Source organism: Nanorana parkeri, unplaced genomic scaffold (genome assembly GCF_000935625.1).
Source record: "Nanorana parkeri isolate BGI_ZX_2015 unplaced genomic scaffold, ASM93562v1 scaffold159, whole genome shotgun sequence".
NCBI lineage: Eukaryota > Metazoa > Chordata > Amphibia > Anura > Dicroglossidae > Nanorana > Nanorana parkeri.
In genome coordinates, this window is record NW_017306427.1 from 725,174 (window position 1) to 749,018 (window position 23,845).

The 23,845-nt window shown below is 48.2% G+C and overlaps 1 protein-coding gene across 1 annotated transcript in view; it reads left to right on the top strand.

The window, feature by feature from the left end:
• Nucleotides 1–6,633: 6,633 nt before the first annotated feature.
• The window catches only part of BIN1 (bridging integrator 1), a 104,231-nt gene continuing 87,019 nt past the window's right edge, over nt 6,634–23,845 (top strand). Inside the window, exon 1 of the mRNA XM_018554447.1 lies at nt 6,634–6,821. Coding sequence (XP_018409949.1) covers nt 6,741–6,821 — 81 coding nt within the window. The 5' untranslated portion in view covers nt 6,634–6,740. The remainder of the gene's footprint in view (nt 6,822–23,845) is intronic.

Below are 23,845 nucleotides of genomic sequence, written 5' to 3' on the forward strand. Positions count from 1 at the left end.
ATTTCTTTGAAACAGGAACTAATATTACCCCTGTAAATGAGGTTGAACAACATGACAAGATTTTTTTTTTAAATCCGAAATACGGATCCGCTGCTGCTGAGAGTCGCATTACAATACACAGGCAGGAAATACGAAATTCCGTTGACGTATTTTCGTTCCGTTACGAACATTCGTTATATTGAAGTTAAAAAGCAAAGTACATTTATATTGGAGTTGATGGTAGTTTTTTTTTAATCCTAAAATACGAAATTCGGATCCGGAATCAATTAACGGAATTCGTATTTCGGATAAAAAAAACAACTACCCCATCGACTCCAATATTAACAAAGGTATTTTTGCTTTTTAACTTCATCATAACGAATGTTCGTACAGTTACGAAAATGTGCCGAAACTAACGAAAATTTGTATTTCGGACGAATCCGAATTGAGTTTCGGACACGAATTACGAAATACGAAATAATGGATATTCCAAAACGGAACGAAACAAATTTTTTGACGGCGCACAAGTCTACATACTATTATGTGTCTCCAGTTATTTACAAACACTGGAGTGATCAGCATCACACGGCCATCCTGGATGACAGCTCCCTCCGATGCCCCAACCCCCCTCCTACTCCCCGCTGGCTGCAGTACTTCATTTCTCATCGAATCTCCGCTGCCTCTGCCCATACAGGCAGGGGAGAGCAGCGGGGTTCCGAGAAGCTGGAGCCTTTGCCGCTCCGTCTTCTCCCTGCCAAGCAGCGACTGTGTTGGCCACATGGTGCCCCTGTTGCCATGGCACCCTGTGCTCGCCATGGCAATAGGGGCTAGGGTGCGCAGCCAGGCCGGCCCTGGCTGCGCCTTCTCTCAGCTGTGCCTGAGGCAAATACCTCACTCGCCCCATGGTAGCTACAGCCCCGCCTATCCCCCACCCCTCCCCACTCCATCCGAAACTCAGTTTTGACTTTTCATCCACTAAAAGAGGAATTCAGGCCGGCAGCTAAGAACTGTAACTGACCTACCTTCCGCTGGAAGTTCACCGCCTGGAATTCACATGGAATTTAATGATTGCATAAGAGGGTCCTTGGACTTTGATAGACGATCCGCCGGCTGGTGCTCAGCGAGGGATTTCCAGTTACAGGAAAACTCCAGCAAACAGAATGGCCTATCAGAGGAGACAGAAAACTTCCTCGAAGAGAACCCGTCACCCAGAAAACGTTGTCACCGTGTTGTAGATTCACAAGTCACAGTTCTTCTGCTGTGAAGTCAATCTATGGTTGCTGAGTGGTCGGCAGCGGAAAGTGAGAATTATTTTCCTGTTCAAAGCAAAGAAACCGAAAAATCCGATGAAATCCGCTTCTGGAAATGCCGGATTCATCTAAAGCAGGGATAGGCAACCTGGGCACCCCAGCTAATGTGAAACTACAAGTCCCATGAGGCATTGCAAGAATCTCACAGCCACAAGCATGACAGAGACAGATGCATCATGTGATTTGTAGTTTCACCACAACTGGAGGGCCCAGGTTGCCTACCCCTGATCTAAAGACATTGGCAGCAGAGGTTGCACGCAAACGTTGACTTCTCTTAGAGACCATTTAAATTTTTTGGGTGCATTCAAGTAGAACTGTACCCCTACCCTACTTACTGCCCCTCTTTACTAGTCACCCCTATCCTTCTTACTGCCCCCCCATACTAGGCACCCCTCCCCTCCATACTGCCCCCCTTTACTAGTCACCCCTATCCTCCTTACTGCCCCCTTTACTAAGCACCCCTACCCTCCTTACTGCCCCTCTTTACTAGGCCCCTCTATTCTCCTTACTGCCCCCTTTACTAAGCACCCCTCCCCTCCTTACTGCCCCTCTTTACTAGTCAACCCCCCCCCCCCCCCCCCCCCCCCCCCCCCATATTAGGCACCCGTATCCTCCTTACTACCCTCTTTACTAGGCACCCCTATCCACCCTATCCACATTACTGCCCCTCTTTACTAGGCACCCCTATCCTCCTTACTGCCCCTCCATACTAGGCACCCCTATCCTCCTTACGGCCCCTCTATAATAGGCACCCATACCCTCCAGGTAATACAACCCACCTGTAGGAAGACTTGAAAGGGAAGATCTAATTACATCTGATGAGATCTGGATATAACTTCCACTGCTGATATCTCCGGCTCTACTGATCTGGCGGTATAATGTGTCCATGTAACACTTCCAGGTATTTATTACCTCTCCCAGAGATCACATAACTCCCCCTGACAATGATGTTATTTGCTTTCCTCTCCAGAAGGACGGCGCCATCTTTGTTCAGGCATCACCCAGGGTCACCATCTACGACTGAGATGGCGGCTCAGAGATGACACAGTCATGCAAGTCCACATTGTTCACAAATGTCTGATGCTTCCTACTGCCTGCAGCAGACTGATCACTGGGGGAGGGGAGACTGAAAAAATGCGTCCTCCTGCATGCAGCAGACTGATGACATCATCTCAGCCTAGGTAAAGTCTCACAGAGGCTATCTAGTGGGAGTTGTGACTCATGACACTGTTGTTGTATATTGTTCTGTGTCTGATATGTACTCATGCAGACTTGTAAAGTTCTGGAAAGTTCTAATAGCAATCATCAGATAGTTCGGTCATCGGCGGGCGTCTCTTCTTCCGCGGTCTCTGTGTTCCGGGTTCAGAGTCGGAGTCCTGTGTCCCGGAGGTCGTCCCTAGTCGGCCTCAGATGCTCCAGATTCCCATTTCCTTCTCAGTTTCCACGTACAGTGTGCGGCTTCCATTCAGGTCGCAGCTCCTTCCTGTGTGACGTCACCGAACTTCCATTGACTGCTCCGAAATCCTGTGTGTGAGACATGAGCATGCCGCCCCGGTCTGCCTGAGACTCGCACATCAGACCGCACGTGACAAAAACATGGAAGCCAGGAACCAGGCTATGGGTTGTCCATCCGTGCCGTCCTTGTTATAGATCATACGGTGCTCACCAAACCTTCCGATAGAATAACAATGAGACATTTCCCAAATGCTCCCATTTAAAGGGTAATTCCACTTCCCCCCTCCAATCTGGCTCCCTCTAAACATCCCCCCCCCCTACTTACCTTTGGCTGAACGCTCCTTCCCCTCTGCCGGTGTACTACCTGTCCTCCGTACACATTCCTGGGGCCATTGCTTAGTAGTGGCCAGCACCTAATGATTGCACACCTGTGAACAGACCTTATGGGAAGGGTGCTGGCTGGTGTTCTGGGCTCCAGCTGGGAAGAGGAACAGAGGTGTTCAGGAGTCAGGAGGTCTCCACCCAGAGGTCAGAGGTCAGAGGTCAGAGGGGAGCCAGGTGGCTGTGTGTGCTAGAGGCACAGGGAAGATAGCCGAGGAGGCTTAAAGGAGAACTATGGGGTCAGTGTTTTTCCCCATAGTTCTCCGAAGGGTAAGGGGAGGACACAAACTAGCTGGGCCGAGCTTCAGTATCTTGCTAGTCGGCCCCGCTGGCTCTCAAAATACCTGAACAATCTGATTGGACGCAGGCATTGTTCAGGTGTTTTGAGAGCCAGCGGGGCCGACTAGCAAGATACTGAAGCTCGGCCCAGCGGGAGATTCTTCCATACACACAGCTTAGTGTAGATGGAGGAATCTGTTGCACCTTCTCCATCTGACCACAGAAAATCTGCAGATAATTGTAAGGTGTATGGCCAGCTTTAAAGAGCCAGTTACGCATGGAGTATGTGCGACAATCTTTGGTCGGTGAGACATTATCTACTTGCTGAAATATAAGCAGACTTTATGTTGTGTTGATGAAAGAAATAAAACTCTGTCCTAGGGATGCACCGATACCGGTATTTTGGTACCGAGCACGAGTAACGATAATTTTTTCCCGGTACTCGCCGATACCAATTACCGAGTAAGGGAAGACCCATTCAGGAAGCCAGTTGACGAGAGAGCATGGAGCCGCCTCCCGGCCTATCAGGAAACCGGGTAGCGTGTAATGACGTGCTGCCGGCTTCCTGATACAGGAAGTATCGGGCTAGGCATTGGAGCATTTGGGCAAGTATGAGAACTCGCCCAAATACTCGGTATCGGCACCGATACCGATACTAGTATCGGTGCATTCCTACTCTGTCCTGTTTATGTTAAAAGGCCTTCAAGACTGGTCCCCATGGCGCTCACCATATGTGCTGAATTCCCCAAATATCACTATATATATATATATATATATATATTATTTTTGCAATATGGGTGCATCTATTAATTTGTTGCAAAATGTAGACTGTGCCTTTAAGGCCCGGTAAAACAGTCTGCATGTTTCTAACATGTATGAACCCTTAAAGGGCCCCCTCACACCATCATCCAGTGCGCTACCATGTATGTATTTTGGTGCTTTAAAATGCATTGTGTTAGGCAGCACACTGAAAATAAATGAGCTGCCAATTCACAAAAATGATTGGTCCCGCTCCTACAACGCAGTGCAGCACAACGCATGTGGACTGTGTCGGTGTGTTGCAGTTTGGAACTTCAGGAATTAGGCAAAATCAACTCTTGCAGTGCCCAGGCCCTCCTCCACACTGCAAGGGGGATAATAAGGATATCCTTGAAGCTTTAACATTGTAATGCAGTTTAAGGAGACACTTTATACAGTAATACCTGGTGATCCTTCTATTGAGATCTTTTATCAGGTACTTCCTGTTAAATGGTGACAACGCTCTGACTCTGTCTCCAAGTTTCTATTCTGTGTTGTTGTTGTCACAATGGCTTCCAATGGAGGCTACAACTGGCTGTGTAAACACACATTACACAGACGTGGTCCAGTGTTGTCACCATTAGGACACTCACCCTGAGAAATGTCAATTAAACCATCGTTGGAGTGTATGTAGACAGGAAGTGGCTTCAGGAGATCGGCAGCACAAGATGTAACAAAGTATGAAAACAAAGGATTTATCAAAAACAATAACAATTGTTTATAATGCAAATAAACAAAATGAGGGTTCACATCTCCATCACAGAGCTGGTGCTTACATGCAGAGACGGGGGATGGGTCACATTTGGTCAGAGGACGAAACTCTCGAAGGATGGTTGGCAGTTATTACCGAAGACGAAAAGTAAAACCAAAACAGAACCCGGACGTCTGAATTACAGAAATGAAACTCTTTCTCAAGAAGTGGCTCATTGTTACAGAATGGCGAGTTCCTTTTTTTCTCCTGCTGTCGAGCTGGCCACCCAAAGCTCCAGGAATATACGACGTCTCACGCGACACAAACACACTACAAATGAGCGAAATCCAGAGTTTTCATTTCTTTGAAATTTTGGTAAAATTTTCCAATTTCGGCTAATTTCATTGAAATCAACTTTTGGTCTGCAGGCTGACAATGGGCTTAAAATGGCTCCTGAGGGTAACGGAAGGGCTTCAACTGTCCTGGACTTGTTCTGGGGCCAAAAGTAGCCCCTCGTTTATCTTTATTTATAGAGGAGAAAACAGTACACAAATATTTATCAAATATACACAAAAAGAAGCACCAAATACAAAGAACACTAAAGAAAAAAAAGCCAAAGTACCCCATACATCGTGTGACATCACATGCTTGTATTGGCATCGCCATCTTGGCTTATACACCAAATTTTTTTTGTGATTCGCACATGTCTACTGTCCGGCGTCCCGCCCACTCACTGACGTCACTAGTTGCCAGGAGCTGGGCGGGACGCTGGCCAGAACATCACAGGTTGCTAAGTTCTAGTCAGAAAGGAGGTGGCAGGCCCCCCCCCACCCCCGCAAGTGATCAAAGAGATGTTGCTCAAAGAGAGAGAGAAAGCCCTTAGGCCCGGTGCAGACCTCCACAATCCGGGATCGCGCGGTCCTGCACAATGCAGGCAGCGATTGCCACGTGGCCCCATTGACTTCAATGGGGTGACATCTGCGCGGCAAGCTCAGAAAAAAGGTACATGTACCTTTTTTATTTTGCGATACACGACGCGCGGCTGTTGTTAGGAAGCACGGGCGGAATCCCGCGCAATCCGTCCGGCGCGACTGGGGTGCCATTAAAAAATAAGGGCACCCACAGCGCGATCGGTACACACCTTGGCGATTCGTGCGCGATTAACCGCGCGGTGAAGTGTCGCCTAGGTGTGCACCGGCCCTGACGGTGAGTGAGCGTTGTCACCCTGGGACAGGAAGTGTGTTACTGGCAGGATCACCGGGTGAAAATAATGGGGGAAAAGTCCTGAAAAAAGAAATAAAACGAGTGCAGTCGCCACATCTAAGCGGCAATAAATTAAATCTTCATTCTTGGGTTCAGATCCACTTTAAATATTATGTAATATAATAATTCCAAACACACAGCAAAGGAAATGTAAATAGATACAATGTAACAATGTAACAATGATACAACACTCCTCCTGTCCTGGCATGCAGATACAAATATCTGTACCTAGATGCCAAATATTTATTGCCTTGTGTTTATTTGTTGGTGTGCAGAGAGTTTTCCTTCAGATCCATCCCCCTCCCTCCCCCCCATGTTAATCCTCCTTCCTCCCATGGCAGGGGTACATAATGTTTACATCCAGTTCTTTCTGATCCTTCCCGAGCAGATGTCCCTCCTGTGACTCCACTCCTCCGCCTGCCCCTTTAAGGAGTTGCTGCCTGCTCTGAGCACTCTCTCTTTAAAAGGCTGTCCCTGCCCCCAGGAGGGGCAGTATATCCATTGTCTCTGCCAGGAGGGTTTTTTTTTTCTCCTCCTGCTGCCTCTGATCTGATTATTTGACGTCCAGTTAAAGGGAAGGCAAGATGGCTGAGCTGGGGAAGGGAGTCTCTGCGGGGAAGATAGCTAGCAACGTGCAGAAGAAGCTGACCAGGGCTCAGGAGAAGGTAAGCCTGCCGCTGGGGAGGAGAGGAGGGACATGACAGCTCCGGCAAGGCTCTGCGATCTTCCAGTGCAGCGTCATGTCATGCTACATCCATTGGCAGCTTCTGGGCGATTGCAAGAGCTCTGCAGGAGCAGACACCCAGCTCATGGGAAGCCGCAGAGCAGGTAGCCTGTGTATGGGAGATGGCAGATCCAAGGGCAGGGGGGATCTACCAGTCCCTGCTGGAAGATGCATTCAGAGGCTGGGGATCTGCCAGTGTGTTCTAGAGGAGACATCTAGAAACTGGGGATCCACTAGTCCCTGCTGGAGGGGGCATACAGAAGCTGTGGGATCCACCAGCATCTTCTAGAGCAGGCACCTAGAACCTAGGGGTCCGCCAGCCCCCCCGCTGAAGGAGGCATCTAGAAGCTACAGACCCACCAGCCCCTACTGGAGGAGGCTTCCAGCTCCCAGGGAAAGATCTGCAGAAACCGTGCACACACATGGGCAGGATCCTGCATCCTGTTTATGGGCAAGATCAAAGGTCTGCAGGATCAGCGGGGCTTGTCGGGGGACTTCAGAGTCAGCCTGCCCCTGAGAGTGAAGGTGACAGGCAGCAGGAGCTCCACTTTCCTCTGTAACCTGTACAGTGTGGTGTCAGCTGTCCGGGAACTGTCCTGGGGGATGGGGCTAGCTTTAAGGGACTGCAGTCACACTGACAGCTGCCTCTGCATTGAGATTATTATTATTATTATTATTATACAGGATTTATATAGCGCCAATAGTTTGCACAGCGCTTTACAATATAAGGAAGACATTACAGTCACAATACAATTTAAGACAAGATGGTAAGGAGGGCCCTGCCCGTGAGGGCTTACAATCTAAAAGATTGTTAGAACGGTTAGCTGCTGGGGAACTACAAGCCCCAGCGTGGCCATGCTCACATGAGGTTAGCAGGCTCTATAACCTCTGTAAAAGTCTTCCACTGCAGTGTCCCTGCTATGCTGCATTAGACGGCTTAGGTTAGAATTGCCTGTCCAGCTGTGGGGGCACTACAAGTCCCAGTGACTCCTGCTGGTCTCTGTAGTGAGAGGAGATTCCCTACTTGCCTAATGCTTAGACTGCAGAAATGATTATATAATGTGGTCACAGCAGTATTTAGTCTTTCTGCTCCCCTTGTATAATTTGTATCTTCTTATCTCTCGTGTTAATGTTCCCTTTTTATCGATCTATCAGATACCTGTCTATCTAAGCAGAATGTTATCCCGTGTTTATTTTATAGTTCCATACGTTACATCAGACCTACAGGAATTGTCTATTGTATTCAATCCTCATTTAAGAATCTCTTCTTTGCATTGAAGGATGTTGCTTAAAGGTTAATCTTGAACAATGGTGACCCTTCCTGCCTGGTTTCCCATTGATTTTTGCACTGTTCTGTTTGACCGTTGCATTGTCCGGTGCCTCAGAATATGTTGGCGCTATACCTTGGTTCGCTGTGATTGATGTATGACAGGAGGTCTGAGTCAGGCGTGTGTGTTAGAAGCAGATCAGAGGTCACAGATGGTTTTGGAGGATTGGATATCTGAGGCTCATCATTCTATTTATAATTGGTGTGCTCTTGTATGACACTTCATTGCATGCGCTGGAATCTGTAGCAACAAATGTTTCCTGTAGCACACTTTTTTTAAATTAGCGCTTGCTAACACATGTTCACGGTCACCATGCCTGGGCCATAGGGTCTGGTTTTGCCCTTTATTTAATGTAGAAAAGTAATCTGGAAGGTTTAAATATTGATTTTTGGGGAACGCCTGACTATTCCAATCTGGGTGAACGATGGGCAGTTCTTTGGTATTATTGATGGGTTGGAGCAGGGCTGTAGCTACCATGGGGCGAGTGAGGCACTCGCCTCAGGCACAGCTGAGAGGGGGCACAGCCAGGGCCGGCCTGGCTGTGCCCCCTCGCACCTGTTGCCATGGGCAAGCACGGGGCAGTTGGCAACAGGGGCGCCAGGCGGCCAGCTCGGCAGTGATAAGAGGAGCGGCACAGGCTCCAGCTTCTCCTCGGATCCCTGCTGCTCTCCCCTTCCTGTATGGGCAGAGGACTCTCTTTTTTTCTATTTCAAAGGGGAAATGTCAGGGGCCTATTTAGACCCCTAATATTTCCCTGAAGCCCCCCAACAGTGGAAAAAAACCGCACACATTATTAGACATGTGCAAAGACAAAAAAAATGTTTTGGGGCGAAATGAACGGAAACTAAAAATGTTTTCTTTAGTTTCGTCAAATGAAACAGATTTTTATGCTATTTTGGATTTGGCCTCCAGTGCATTCTGCGCATGCGCTCCACCATCCTGGAGGCGGGGTGCATGATGTCACATACCGCACACGTCTGTTGGGGGGCACAATTTTCTGTTCTTGCCTCGGGTGCAAAAGGAGCTAGCTAAGGCTCTGGGTTGGAGATGTCACATTAGAAGTTTAGTTTGTAGTATCCTTATACTTTCCTCACTATCTTCTGAAGGTGGCCACAAGGATATTTCTGAAGTCACCACCCGTATCTAGGCGGCTTTAAATTGCCATTGTGATATTAGCTAGTCGATATCGAATATGGTGATTTTTGCAGTCAGCTGAAATTGCTGCTGAAAGTCAATCACTTGGCGACTGAGCTACAAATGCCAAAACAATTGCTATGACCTTCCATTGGCTGCTATCAAACTATTCCTTTTGAAAGAAAACGCTTCTGGGATTTTATAGCTGGAAAACGCTCGCGTGACGTGACTGTTATTTTGTGTCAGTTGCAGAACTGATTAGTTGTACCAAATGAAGATGAGAGTAATCCTTCTTCTTAGATGCCCCGTCCTAACATTGTATACAATAAAATAACCGCCATTAAGCTGGTAGCAATCTGAGCTGGGCATTGGGGGGGTGGGGGGTAAGCCAGGCGGGTTGTTGAGTTGGAAGGCAGGCCGGGCTGGCCATTGAGTTGGGGGTGAGCCAGATTGGTGCTTGAGTTGGCAGGCTGGTCTGACTGTTCAGTTGGCCGACCGAGCCGTTGAGTTGGCAGGCAGGCTGGGCTGGCCATTGATATGGCGGGGGGGCCTGCTGGCTGTTGAGTTGGCTGGGCATTGAGTTGGGGGTAAACCAGGCTGGCTGTTCAGTTTCCGGGCATTGAGTTGGGGTAAGCCATTGAGTTGGCAGGATAGTCTGGCCTTTTGAGTTGGTGGCTTGTTGGGCTGGCCATTGAATTGGCGGTGAGCCAGGCTGGCTTTTGAGTTGGCTGGGCATTGAGTTGGGGGTAAGAGTTGGTCTGGCCGTTGAGTTGGCAGGCAGGCTGGGCTGGCACTTAAGTTGGCTGGCCATTGAGTTGGAGGTAAGCCGTTGAGTTGGCAGGCAGGCCAGGCTGGCTGTTGAGTTGACAGACAGGCCATTCAGCTGTGTTGGCCTTTGAGATGCATGAATGACTATGCTAGACCTCTGTTGTATGAGTTGTAGGCCTCACTGCTGTGACCTAATTGCGAAGTCAATGAAGCCATGCTATTTGAAGCATCATTTTCTACACCCCATACACCTTGTAACACATGGACCATGATTAGATAACATTGCTGTAGTTCGGTTTAATCAAAAGGTCTTGCTGAATATCTAACTCCAATTTAATTCTTGATTTTTTTAAATTTTATTTTACAAAACTGGTTACAATTTCATTCTGCAAAAAGACGACATTTTACACGAATACAAATTAAATGAATGAAATAGAACACAAAAACATTGGAGCCTCTCAGTTTGCGTGTAGAATCATAATTTGAGGAAACCCACAAATTGCAGAGAAGCTGCACCTCAAATCATTTCTTAGACAAGTTACATTATGGTTATTGGTCAGAGAGTGTTAGCTGGTCCTTGGCCAAGGCTTTCTAACTGCGGGGATTTTACCGCTGTGGCTGGGGAACATGGCACTTGTGCCAATGATTGTTATAGGAAAGAAAACACAAAAAACAGGCCAATTCTTAATTTCCCAGAAATATCACAACGCCCCCATTACCTTCTAGTCCTTGAAGTTGTGTGGTCGGGCCATGAAACATCTACCTCTTATTGAACCTCTGTGATTTTATGGGAAAAGCGACCGCATTCAATTTGGTTTCTCAGTTGAAGAATTTCTTAAGCCAGAACTATATTATTTATTATTATTATTTACAATAATTATATTTTTTGTTTTTTGATCTGATTTTTTTTTAATAGAATAGGGAAGGGCTAATCCCCTTGTGAGTTTTTTTTTGCCATATGTACCCCATTGAAAAGATTTCACTTCACTTGTCTAGAGCAGGAATTCATCTCCCCAACCAGCATCATCTAGCTCAGGGGTGGCCAACTCTGTTCCTCTAGCTGTTCTGGAACTACAAGTCCCATGAGGCATTGCAAGACTGACAGTTGAAAGCATGACTCCCAGAGGCATGTTGGGATCTTTAGTTAAAGCACAGCTGGAGGGCCGCAGTTGCTCAGCCCTGATCTAGCTCTTTCCTCCACAGCCTGACTGTCCCCGGCACACCTCTGTCTTTCATCATAAGCTAGGGATGTACTGATACCGTTTTTTTGGTATCGAGCAATAGGGACTCGCCGATACCGAGTACCGGTACTTCCGCTAGCATGTGTCATTACCCACCGCCTGTCTTGATTGCCTGGGAAGCCGGCTACATGCTGTTTGACCAGTAAGCTGGCTTCCCAGCAGATCAGCTTTGAGCCGGCTTCCCGGCCAATCAAGAAGCCGGGAGGTGGGTCATTGCTCGGCTTCCTGATTGGCTGGGAAGCCGGCTTTTTTTTTAAGGTCCGAATAGTACAACCACCAAACCAGTGGCGTAACAATCGCCATAGCGACCCAGTCGGCCGCTATGGGGCCCGTGCACAGGGGGGCCCGGCCAGACATCCCTCTGATGCCGTGTGGGCTGCCTGGGTCGCTATGGCGTCTCGTGTGCTGGCTGTCACTGACATAGCTCAGCAGCAGCTGTGAAGGAGAACGTTCCCCCTCACAGCCGCTGCGGAGCTGTGTCAGTGACAGCCAGCAGATGCAGTAAAGGAGGCGGGGCCCGCCTAACAGCAACCCCTCCTCCTCCTCCTATCGCTTCACTGGCCAGCGATCTAAGAGCAGGTGGGGCCAGTGATGTAAGAGGAGGCGGGGCCTGTCGATAGAAGGAGGCGGAGCCCGGGAACGGAAGAGGAGGCAGGGCCCGGGCGGCGGCGACGACCGCGGAGGTGACGGGTAAGAGTTGTGCAGTGCAACTGAGACCTTGCAGAGCCCACCATAGAGAGTCTATGGAGGGCTCTGCAAGTGGCATAACTAGCAATCACGGGGCATCATAGAAACTTTTGCTATGGGGCCCTGTGATTTCTAGTTACGCCCCTGCACCAAACGCTTCAAACATTTACTCTCCATCTGTTGTGTTTCATTGTGATTGGTGGCCGCGGGGTGATAAATGTGTGTGTGGGTTTTTTTTTTATATGCACATTGAAGGTTAAGGTCCACAGTGCAAAGAGCGATGGTGATAACCTATAGCAGCCATAGCATTAGATGCCACCTACGTTACAGACCTATCACCTGCCGTCACGTTTCCTTCTAAAGAGAACCGAGCAATAAATTATGATTGCTTATCGCTTTTCACTTTACTTATACCTGAACTCCAGGCAGATGTAAAAGGACACGCATGAATGCGGCTCTGCGTTTATTAATCCATCATTGCATGTTCTTTTCTCTATAGAACCATTGTAAGTACCTGAATTGGACTTGGTATCAGCCTCTTGCAGCCCCTGACAGCAGAGTTCAGACTTTGAGGCGGCAACGCATAAAGGTGCCCATACACCTTACGACCATCGCAAGACTTTTGTCTTGCGATGGGTCGTATGCTTATTGAAAGCTCGTACGATCTGCCCACCTTAGACTCGCAGATCGTACTTGCGATCATCGAAAGCCCGCCCCGCTGAGGGGGCGGGCTTCCGATGACCGCAATGCAGAACGGGCAGTGTACGCTTGCGCACACCGGCCCGTTCCGCAGCTATCGGACGAGCAGGCTAGAAACCCGCCGACAATCGTACGATTCTCGGCGGGTTTTCGAGCATGTTGGTTCGACAAAAGACGTGCGACCGTACAGTAGAAACGGTCGCACGTCTTCGTTCACACTGCTCGATTCTCGTACGATCGCGGGATTTCGCCCGATTCTCGTACGAGAATCGAGCAGTGTATGGGCACCTTAACGAGGAGCCAATCAGTTGTGCTCTGGGGCATGAAGCTTGCTGATGGGAGGAGCGAGCTGAAGAGCTCATCACTCCGATGCTTCTCTTTGCGCTATGCAGTCACAGGCTGATGGGAGGGACAAGACCTACAAGTGTTACTGAACTGCAGCAGATTGAAATCAGGTCTCCTGGCCAGACAGACAGAGCTGTGCTGTGTAGTAGACCTCAATACTGGATCGATGAACTAAAGCTAAACTTTGTACACAAAAACATGAATTCAAATATATTCCTCAAAAGCAATAAAGAATATAAACCCTTTATTTGTGCACCAAATGCCATTAGAAACCCATTAATTTATTTGTAGATGTAGCAGTGACATCATCACGGTGTGGCACATAGCCTGTGCGGAGAGCAGAGCTGTGGGAGGGACCCAGAAGGCCACACCCACTATAGTAAACTGCAGAAGGGGGTGGAGACCAGACCCAGTCACAGTGCAAAACGAGAGAGACCAGTCACCCTGCACAAGGGAAAGAGCAGCAGTGAGCGGTCCTAATTACAGGATGGGGCGGAGACAAGACCAGTCACCCTGCACAAGGAGAGAGAGCAGCAATGACTGGTCCTAATTACAGGAGAAGGCAGAGACAAGACCAGTCACCCTGCACAAGGGAAAGGCCAGCAGTGAGCGGTCCTAATTACAGGATGGGGCGGAGACCAGACCAGTCACCCTACACAAGGAGAGAGAGCAGCAATGACCGGTCTTTATTACAGGAGGGGGTGGAGACAAGACTAGTCGCCCCTCACAAGGAGAGAGGGCAGCAGTGACCGTCCTTTATTACAGGAAGCTCCAGGTTTCACACTGAATTACTGCACAGATCTGGAAGAAATACACAAAGCTCACCAAGGAAGAATACACATGACTCTTGTATGAGGACAATATTTGCTTATCCCGGAGTTCAGCTTTGCCAGGTATAACTGCGCCCGTATATGCATTTAACTTGAAAGTAATATTATATAATCTTCATGTGATGCGTTAACATTACCCGACCGTCCTAAACCGTCTCTTGGAAGTCTACACTCTCTCAAGTTTCGGGACGGTTGCATTCTTTGGCTTCGATTGCCACGCTCCAATGCTTTTAAAGGAGAACTATCTAAGAGGCAGAGCCAGCTGTACCCGCCCCTCCCCCGTCCGTTCGCCAGTCAGCGTTGGCGGATCGGGGAGGGGGGAATCCAGCCCCTCCCCTGTCACGTCAGAGAGCCGTGACAGGATCGAGAGGTGAGCAAACGCCGGTATGTGTTCACTCACCTCCCGATCTACTGAGCCGACCTGTGACAGTCTCATTGTCACAGGTCGGCTAGAACTATGAGGTGAGTGGAAATCACCTCCCACTCATAGTTCTCCTTTTAATCTGTGCATAGCTGCACCCCCATGAAACTTCGGCGTCCTTGGGGAATCTTGGGAAAGTTTGCAAACACTTGCATGTCGTGTTCTCAATAACATTTTGACATCTCTGAACACATTGGCCTTCAGCTGACTTCTGTGCGCATCAGAGACCTCGTCGTCTTCTCCAAAAGCCACATTAGTAATGATAAAAATAACATTCGGCTCAGATGTGGCTGACCCGCTCCGATTTATTCTGATGTAAATAATGATTTGTTTGGGAATGGAAAGATTTGATGGGAGGGGCCTTCAGAGATACATGGGGGGTGCCTCTGCTGTATGGTGTGGGAAATATTCGTCCGCCAGCGATTTACATGCCTTGAGGGTTAAAGGGACGGCCTCAGAAGCTTTTTCTTATCTCCGATTTATAATTAATGACTTTGTGACATTTTCCAGTTCCCCAATTCCTTCCCTGAATCCATTTAATCTCCTGCCAGGACGCTGGCATTGCTGATAACTGGCGCTAGGTGCCAGGGGCAGCTACCTGGGCGGATTGCCACTGTTTGGGAACTCCTTTTTTTATGTTTTCGTGATTTTAAAGTGATATTAAAGTCAAAATGGTTTTTAAGCTATTTTAAATGCTGACGCTTACAATGGATCCTTGATGCTTAAGTTCTAGCTTCCTACAGAATCAGCTGGTCCCCTGAGCACTGGCCTTGATATCCTGATCTAGGGTGGGCTCCTTTGCCTTGCAGGGTCCTATGGAGACTTGTGTTAGTAACCTGTGTGTGTCTCCACAAACACACAGGCAAACACTCCACAAACACACTGTCCCCTTTTCCAAGCTAGTAGATGGACGGCTGATCGAGTTTGATCTGTACCTTGTGATCTTGTACTGGACGGGAAGTTCAGGGAAGCTGAGCTGAGAGGGAGCTGTTCTGAAACATGATGATTGCAAGTGCTCGGGGAAAAATTCAAAGAAATTATTTGCTGGACTATGCGTATTTGTTTGCTCTGGATTCGTTACTGAGAAAAGTTTGAGCGTTGTAATGCTACTTTAAAGCTGAACTCGAGCAGTACTTCCTTACCTTTTTTTTGCCACTTCCTGCTTGTTGTAGTGTGCGGACCTGGGGGGTCTCATACTCCTGTGTCAATGTCATTTGATTGACAGATCTTGTGATCTCACTCTGACCGTCACATTCACTGCACACCATTCATTGCAACTCGCATGGCATCACTTGCCCCTCCCTTTTAGATTGTAAGCCCTCAGGGGCAGGGCCCTCCTCACCATCCTGTCTTGAATTGTATTGTGATTGTAATGTCTTCCTTGTATTGTAAAGCGCTGCGCAAACTGTTGGCGCTATATAAATCCTGTATAATAATAATAATCATGGGATTTGTAGCTTCTCATTGCTGTGCTGGGAGAAGAGCGGATGTGACGTATCCACCTCCATTATACCTCCTTGGGGGTACCTGACTGAAGCTGCTTTTCCTGGTGACATCACAAATCTTTTTACCAGAATTTGCTAAATGGTGACTTTTTTTTTTTTTTTTTTAGTAACTCATTAGCAGCTTTTATATTTACATAGGTGACGCCACTGATATCGCAGCGTTCAGTGATGTAGCCCAATCTTTGTGACAAGATCTAATAAAGAATATATGATCCTTACCTCAATGTATTTGTTGCAATTTTTGGTTCGTTGAGTTCAAATCTGCAAATGTAGCCATTGAACCAGGGTTGGGCATCCATGGCCCTCTCCAAGCTGAGCTTTAACAACAAATCCCATCATGCATCTGCCTCTGGGAGTCATGCCTGTGGCTGTCAGTCTTGCAATCCTTCATGGGACTCGTGGTTCTACAACAGCTGAAGGGTCCGGGGTTGCCCACCCCTGGAAAAATTCGATGTTTGTATGAATTGAGCTAAATCTTCACAGGTTTAACCTGGAGATGGTGTAACCTTTCTCCTAGACCAGACTTTACAGCGTTAACAAGGGACTTTCTTAGAGCGGCATTCTGAGACCGGTTGCGTGTACCCTGAGACATACAGTTCAGTCCGCTGACGACACTTCCAAGAATGTGACACGCAAATGGCACGTTCACCCAGGGCCTTGTGTAATGGTTGCTTTTAGTTTAATTAAAATTGACTACAGTGTTTCCATACTGCAAGGTCAGAATAAAACCGATACATTAAATCTTCAAAATGTTACTGCAGCAAAATCTGTAGCATAAATAAGAAACCTACAATACCGTGGGAGCTCGAAAATTCCCAGGGGCAATTTTTATTTTGCAAAGGACATTTATTAAACCATTACAGGGTAATACATCTGTATTTCTATATTGAATTTCCATAAGTTCTATCCTGCTCCTAATAACCATATCCATCTAAAAGTTTGTAAACTTACCTTTTTGGAGACACCTATAGGATGGACTTCCTCAATGTACTGACACCATGTCACCCAGCCCTGTGAATATGCACTTCCTTTTAATGGTACATAGCTACTGCTCCAAAAAAGTGTTAGTCTGCACTTCAGCTTTAAAACCAGAGGATCATTATGATAACCAGGCAAGAAGAATTTTTTGGAAGATGGGTAGTGGCAGCCCCCTTTGTGTTTCTCTCAGAATATGATGCCCTCTCCATGTGGATTTTGTGCTATGCATGAAGACCTTTTCTCCACCTAGGGAACAGAGATCCATCATTGATCCATGTCTATGCCTCATAGACTCCTAGCCTAAAGCCCACTTGGCTGGGAACCGCAGACTGGTGGACTTGGCTGGGAACCGCAGACTGGTGGACTTGGCTGGGAACCGCAGAACGCGCCGTAGACCGGTGGGCTTTGCTACGCGCCGTAGACTGGTGGGCTTGGCTACGCACTATGAACTCCTAGCCATGAACCATAGACTTTCTATAGCCTAGGTGAATTTACTATTTAAAGGGTCGCTGAAAGAAATGTGTGCGCCTCTGATAGAGACAAAAAAAAATCACCATGGTAAAATCCACGTGACAAAAACTCATGGAAGCCGTCAGGAAAAATCAGTCGCTGTGAAGTGCTGTGATTTAGCTGGAGACCATGTTTAATAATGTGATCATTTTGCAATTTTTAGAAACTGGCAACTTATAATTAAAAGGGGAAATAAATCCTGCGTTTTGATTGGCACTGGCAGCTGCGGAGATGAATCCGGGCCAGTTTTATTTAAGTGATGAAGACAACTGTTTGTGCGGATCAAACGGAGAGCTAAATCCGTGCTCCGGGCCCGGCGGGGGCCCCTTCTCGCCTCTCCCTGTCTCGTGACTCTTCCAGGCCCTTCTCTCTGTGTGCTGAGATGCAGAAATTGTCCCTGATCGCACCTGTTGGCAGGTGTCGAAGGAGATCCGACAGCTGATGACCTCAGACATGACACAACCTCGGTATAGACCAGGGGTAGGCATCCTCCGAGCTCAGGCTGTTGTGGAGTTGCAAGTCCCATGAGGCATTTCAAGACTCTTGACAGTCACAGGCATGAATCACAGAGGCAAAGGCATGATGGCATTTGTAATTGGACCAGAGCTTGCCCATTCCTGTATTTAAAGGATCTTTAAATCCTGACTTTAGGAACAATAAAACAGCAAAAAGTTTCCAGGCACACTCACCAGCCAGCATGCCAAAGAACCTGTCTAACCACTGAGGTTAAGCAGAGGTTTAGATACACGTCTTCTGCAGAAGACGTATATCGAAACCTCTGCTTTTAACCTTAGTGGTTAGACAGGTTCTTTTGCATGCTGGCTGGTGAGTGTGCCTGGAAACTTCTTACTGTTTGAAGCCCTTCCGTGTGCAGCTTGCTGTAAAGCTGGTAACGAATTGATGAGTGTGTTTGCCATTTTGTTTCGCTTAACTTTAGGAACAAGACTAAAAAAAGGCATTGCGACCCCCAATTCCCCCCCCCCCCCTAGAGCTAATGGGTTAACTGCCCATTAGCTCTAGGGGTAGATAGTCAGGACATAGCACCTAATTCTTGCTCTGTGTGTCTCTCCTGCCAGTGACTGCCTCCCGCACTCCACATATAATGCAGGGCTAATAACCTTCCATTCTAAATAATGTCGAGGGATCAAGCACAGCCCAGAGCACCAGGGAGAAGAGGAGAGCATCGGAGTGGGGGTAAGTTAAGTAATATCGCTTCAGACCTCATTTAGTCAAACTTTCACTTGTCTGTATTATGTTTTGTATTGTTTTTTTTTCCCCCATCTACCTCTATGGCTTCTGGGATTTAAAAAAAGATGACCCGGTTTTCAAGTACAGACTTAATGTGCCCATACACTGCTCGATTCTCGTACGAGAATCGCGGGAAATCCCACGACAACCATCGCAAGACTAAAGGTGCCCATACACCTTACGACCATCGCAAGACAAAGTCGTATGCTCATTGAAAGCTCGTACGATCTGCCCTTGGACGGGCAGATCGTACTTCGACGGGCAGATCGTACTTGCGATCATCGAAAGCCCGCCCCGCTGAGGTGCAGGCTTCCGATGACCGCAATGCAGAACGGGCAGTGTGCGCGTGCGCACACCGGCCTGTTCCACAGCTATCGAACGAGCGGGCTAGAAACCCGCCGACAATCGTACGATTCTCGGCGGGTTTTCGAGCATGTTGGTTCGACAATAGACGTGCGACCGTACAGTAGAAACGGTCGCACGTCTTCGTTCACACTGCTCGATTCTCGTACAATCACGGGATTCCCCGCGATTCTCATAAGAATCGAGCAGTGTATGGGCACCTTAAGGTCTTGCGATGGTTGTAAAGTGTATGGCCACCTTTTAAGGAACCTACCGTAGAACATATAAAGAAAACGGATGGATACACACTCTGTATGATTTATCATTCCAGGTTAGAGAAGTTGCCAGGAAGACAGAGATGGATTTTTACCCTTTATGGGATGATGGAAAAATAATTGTGAATGAACTCCAGCCTTGCAAAGAACAGAAGAACTTTGAGGTCATTTATAGAATTTACACTAATGGTAGCAAACTTCATTGCAGAGCCTGACCTGCTTCTGTTCTGTAGATACTGGAGCAAGTCTTGTCCGTATACTTCCTACCTACTGCAGGTGATATCAGAAAGCGGGAGGGGCTACAGGTCGGGGATACTATGAAGTGTTTCAGAAAGTCAATATTGTCATACTGAACTGTGGGCCGTGTCTGGGCATTTGATGGCTGTGACAAACTGATACCATCAACTATTTTGGTCTACAGCCAGTCTATAGTATTGAGTGGTGACAGGTACACTTTAATGAAGCCAGGGGATCAGAATAAAAACCCGGCAACTACCACTTCTTCAGTTCCAGTCCAGTGACTTTGCCTAGGCTGAGATGATGTCATCAGTCTGCTGCAGGCTGGAGGATACTACAAGTACCATCATGATCGGTTGGGACCTTTCCACAGATGACCCAGTGCTGTGCTCATCAGTCGCTTATTGTTTGCAATCGTAGCCCAGAGCTTCTTCCCCCTTCAGTCCTCGGCCTGTTGTGTCCTTTTGACATCGTTGTCTGCATTAAAGCGGATGAAGGCGGGAAGAGGAGGTCAGGATTAGGAGTCATGGTATAATGTCATATAAGAAGAACGTGTTGCATAAGATGCATTGCCGCTCTGTAAATGCCCGTCGAGTGTTAAATTACAGCAGGCTGTAAATCCCTGATGTCCAACCTGCGCCCCGGGGGGCCCCTGCAGATGGTAGTCTGTGATTTCCTTACCTAGGTTCCTCACCTCCTTGGAGCATGCTCGCAGTCTCTGGCCACCTCCTTGGAGCATGCTCGCAGTCTCTGGCCACCTCCTTGGAGCATGCTCGCAGTCTCTGGCCACCTCCTTGGAGCATGCTCGCAGTCTCTGGCCACCTCCTTGGAGCATGCCCGCAGACTCTGGCCAAGTCCTTGGAGCGTCTCTGGCCACCTCTTGGAGCGTGCCCGCGGTCTCTGGCCAAGTCCTTGGAGCGTCTCTGGCCACCTCTCGGGAGCGTGCCTGCGGTCTCTGGCCACCTCTCGGAGCGTGCCTGCGTTTACTGGCCACCTCTCGGAGCGTGCCTACGGTCTCTGGTCACCTCTTGGAGCATGCCCATAGACTCTGAGGGGATTCCGTAGAATTATGTTCACTAAATATTATGTGTGGCCCTTTGGTTATGTCGGGCCACCACTGCCCTAAACCCTGCATTGTTAGCCAGCCAGTGGAACACATATATAGCCTCTGACCTCCTGAGACCTCCAGAACTCCTGTTCAATGAGTCAGAAGTATCAGCTATACTATATGGCCGAAAGAATGTGGACCCCCACGGCTTTGCCCTGCAGCACAGTCCTGCCTGGTAAGCAGGGAAACCATATCTTCATCTGCTGCAGTTTCACTTGCACTTGCAGGAGCTGTCCAGAGCCCCACCTTGTGACTGGACAGTGAAAGGCGGATCAGCACAGTGATGGGCTTATTCATCAATCTGCTCACTCCTCTTCTGACTTTTCTCTTACACAGCGCTGTCAGGTTAGAAAAAGACATTTAATTCAACAAATAGAAATATGAATACATACAAAAACCCTCTGTAGTCCCTTCCTTGCCCCCAGCCTGTCATTGGACAGTAAAGGAGCAGCAGCAGACTAATGAGCTCATCCCTCTGCTACCTCTTTGCTCCTTCTCCTCCTATCCTTGTCAAAACATGTACCTGTAGCATGCCTGATGGGCTTCTGTGACTGCTGTACATGGGATTACAGGAGGTTGTCTTTGTCTTTTATTTCAAGTTTTGGATAGAATGGGGAAAGGATTTAGGGTTTTATTTCTATTACTGTTGATGTTTTTTCCCCTCACTTCCTGTCTGGTAAAACATTGTCTGCAGGACAGGAAGTGAGGGGAGCACCGGAGAGCAGTAAAAACGTGATGGCATTCAGCTGTTCCCTTCAACCCACCCCACCCCACCCCCCCACTCTATCCAAAACTGGAGTTCCACTTTAACGCATATCTAAGCCCAAGAACAAAAATCTGATATTTTGCAGCTTTCTCATCTTTAGTAGTGGTGACTGCATTTGTTTTCCTTTGTCAAGCACATTTTTTGCAGGCAGAGAAAATACCTGTTAATCCTTACAGAAATCCAGTATCCCTGCAACTTCCTGTGCACTGAACTGAAATCTCAAAACAATGATATCAACTTCCCCAACTATCTTCTGTGAACTAAAGAACAAAATAATACAGAATTGCACGAATTACTCATTTTTATATCTGCTCAGAGTTCAGTGTAAATACTTTTTTTTTAAAGGAGAACTATGAGGTGAGTGCTTCTCACTCACCTCATAGTTCTAGCCAACCTATGACAATGAGACTGTCACAGGTCGGCTCAGTAGATCGGGAGGTGAGCGAACACATACCGGCGTTCGCTCACCTCTCGATCCTGTCACGGCTCTCTGCCATGACAGGGGAGGGGCTGGATTCCCCCCTCCCCGCTCCGATCTGCCAGTGCTGACTGGTGGATCGGATGGGGGAGGGGGCGGGTACAGCTGGCTCTGCCTCTAGATCAGCTGTCACTCACGCAGCTGGGCGGATCTCAACATCGATGTCGGGATCCGCTGCGGCGTCTCAGTATATAGGTAGCTGTAGCTCGCGGTATACTGAGCTTAGGGTGACGGGAGGACGCTAGTTTGTGTCCTCCTGTTACCCTAAGGAGAACTATGGGAAAAGCCCTGACCCCATAGTTCTCCTTTAAATCTCTTTGACGAGCCGTGGCATATCTAAGCTCAGCCATTAATCACCCGGCCCCAGACCTGAGCAATGGCTGCTTCTCATAAACCTGATCCTTACAGATACTTGTGTCCCAAACTGAACTTTTCTTGTGTATCTAAAGGCTCCTCTATGACGGTCTAAACAAGTCCCAAATTCTTGTACTATGTGATGCACAAACCTCATAACGTAAACAAAAAACTTCCTTCACCCTAACTGATCCAAATCCACGATTTTGTGCCTCACACGCTCCCCCTTCCCAGACACTGCAGCGGACAATGGGAGGTATTCAGCAACAGGGGCAGTGCCTGTCAATCCAGAAGGCAGTGGGCGGGACTGGGTGTGGCCAAGCTACAGGCTGGTATATCAGATCAGCAGTGACAACGCTGATGGCTGCACCCCCTGCAGCATATGCTCATGCCACTGTAGTGCGAGAAGGCACAGCCTACATGAGGGGCAACTCTGCCCTGGTTTGAGGCTCCCCCTCCTAGACACTGCAGCTCACGATGGGAGGGTTTCGGCAGCAGAGGCAGTGCTGCCAATCCAGAAAGCAGTGGGTGGGGCCAGATGCTGATTGACAATGCTAATCGCCACACCTTCTGCAGCATATTCTCATCCCACTGCCAAGCATGCACAGCCTGCATAAGGGTGACAACTCTGCTCTGGATTCAGGAGCAATGCAGCATTGTTGCCACCCCATCGCAGGAAGTTGCATTAGGTGGACTTCACTGTCAGGATCAACCGACATTTGTGGGACTTTGCAGAGGGACTAAGAGAAAACAAGAAGTGCAAATAGACTTGTATTTAAGTGCTGCATATACAGGACTGTCCCTATGAGGCAGCCTGAGGCGTCTCATTGGGGGGCTGGGCAGCCGGCAGAGAAGCATGGCCACAATGTTTGCAGTGTTCCTGCTGCCCCCTGTCTGGCCAGAGTGTCCCAGGATGCTAAAAGCCAGGTGGTGAGATGTGTAAGGGCAATAAACATCTCTCCGCCCAGCTCCTGGCAACCTGCGACACTCTTGCCTGCGCCCCACCAAGCTCCTAGCAACCAGTGGTTGCCAGGAGCTCGGTGGAAACAAGGCCCCCCTGCAAAAAAGCTAGGGATCCCAACATGTCGTTGATCGGAAGTATCCATATGAAAGAGTCAGCCAGCAGTACGATTCAACCCTGACCTGAGAGTTTGAATGTGATTGGTGGATGTGGGGTTAGAATTCTTGGTGCAAGCACATTGCTTATCGGGCCCTTGACGTCTACCTTTGATTTACCTGCAAATGTTTTACCTTGGTGACAGGTTCTCTTTACCATGTTGCTGCAAACGCATCCATGTCAATCCTGCCTTCAATCTTCCTCTGTTGTAGTTTCAATGAATGAATTGTAATCTTTTTACTTTCTGTAGCTGTGTGAACAAGTCTTCCATTATCTGTGAACTTTCCTCTCTCTTCCATTTAATAAGCATTGTGTCCTCATCACGCCGGACCCACGGGAAACCTCGGTATGAGTAATCGCCCTCTCATTTCAGGATTAATCGCCGACACGCCTCTGAACACGGGATTACAGCCGATCCTGAACCTGTTTTTCTTTGTGTTTCATTTTGTTTCCTGATCTGTAAACAGAAAATTGTTACATTATCCCTTTTGTAATATGATTGTTTACTAAACACATTAAGAGCTCAGCTCATGGAAAGGACCAATCTTCCGTCTGACAAATCGGAGGGATACATTGTACTGGTGGTGGTGGGGG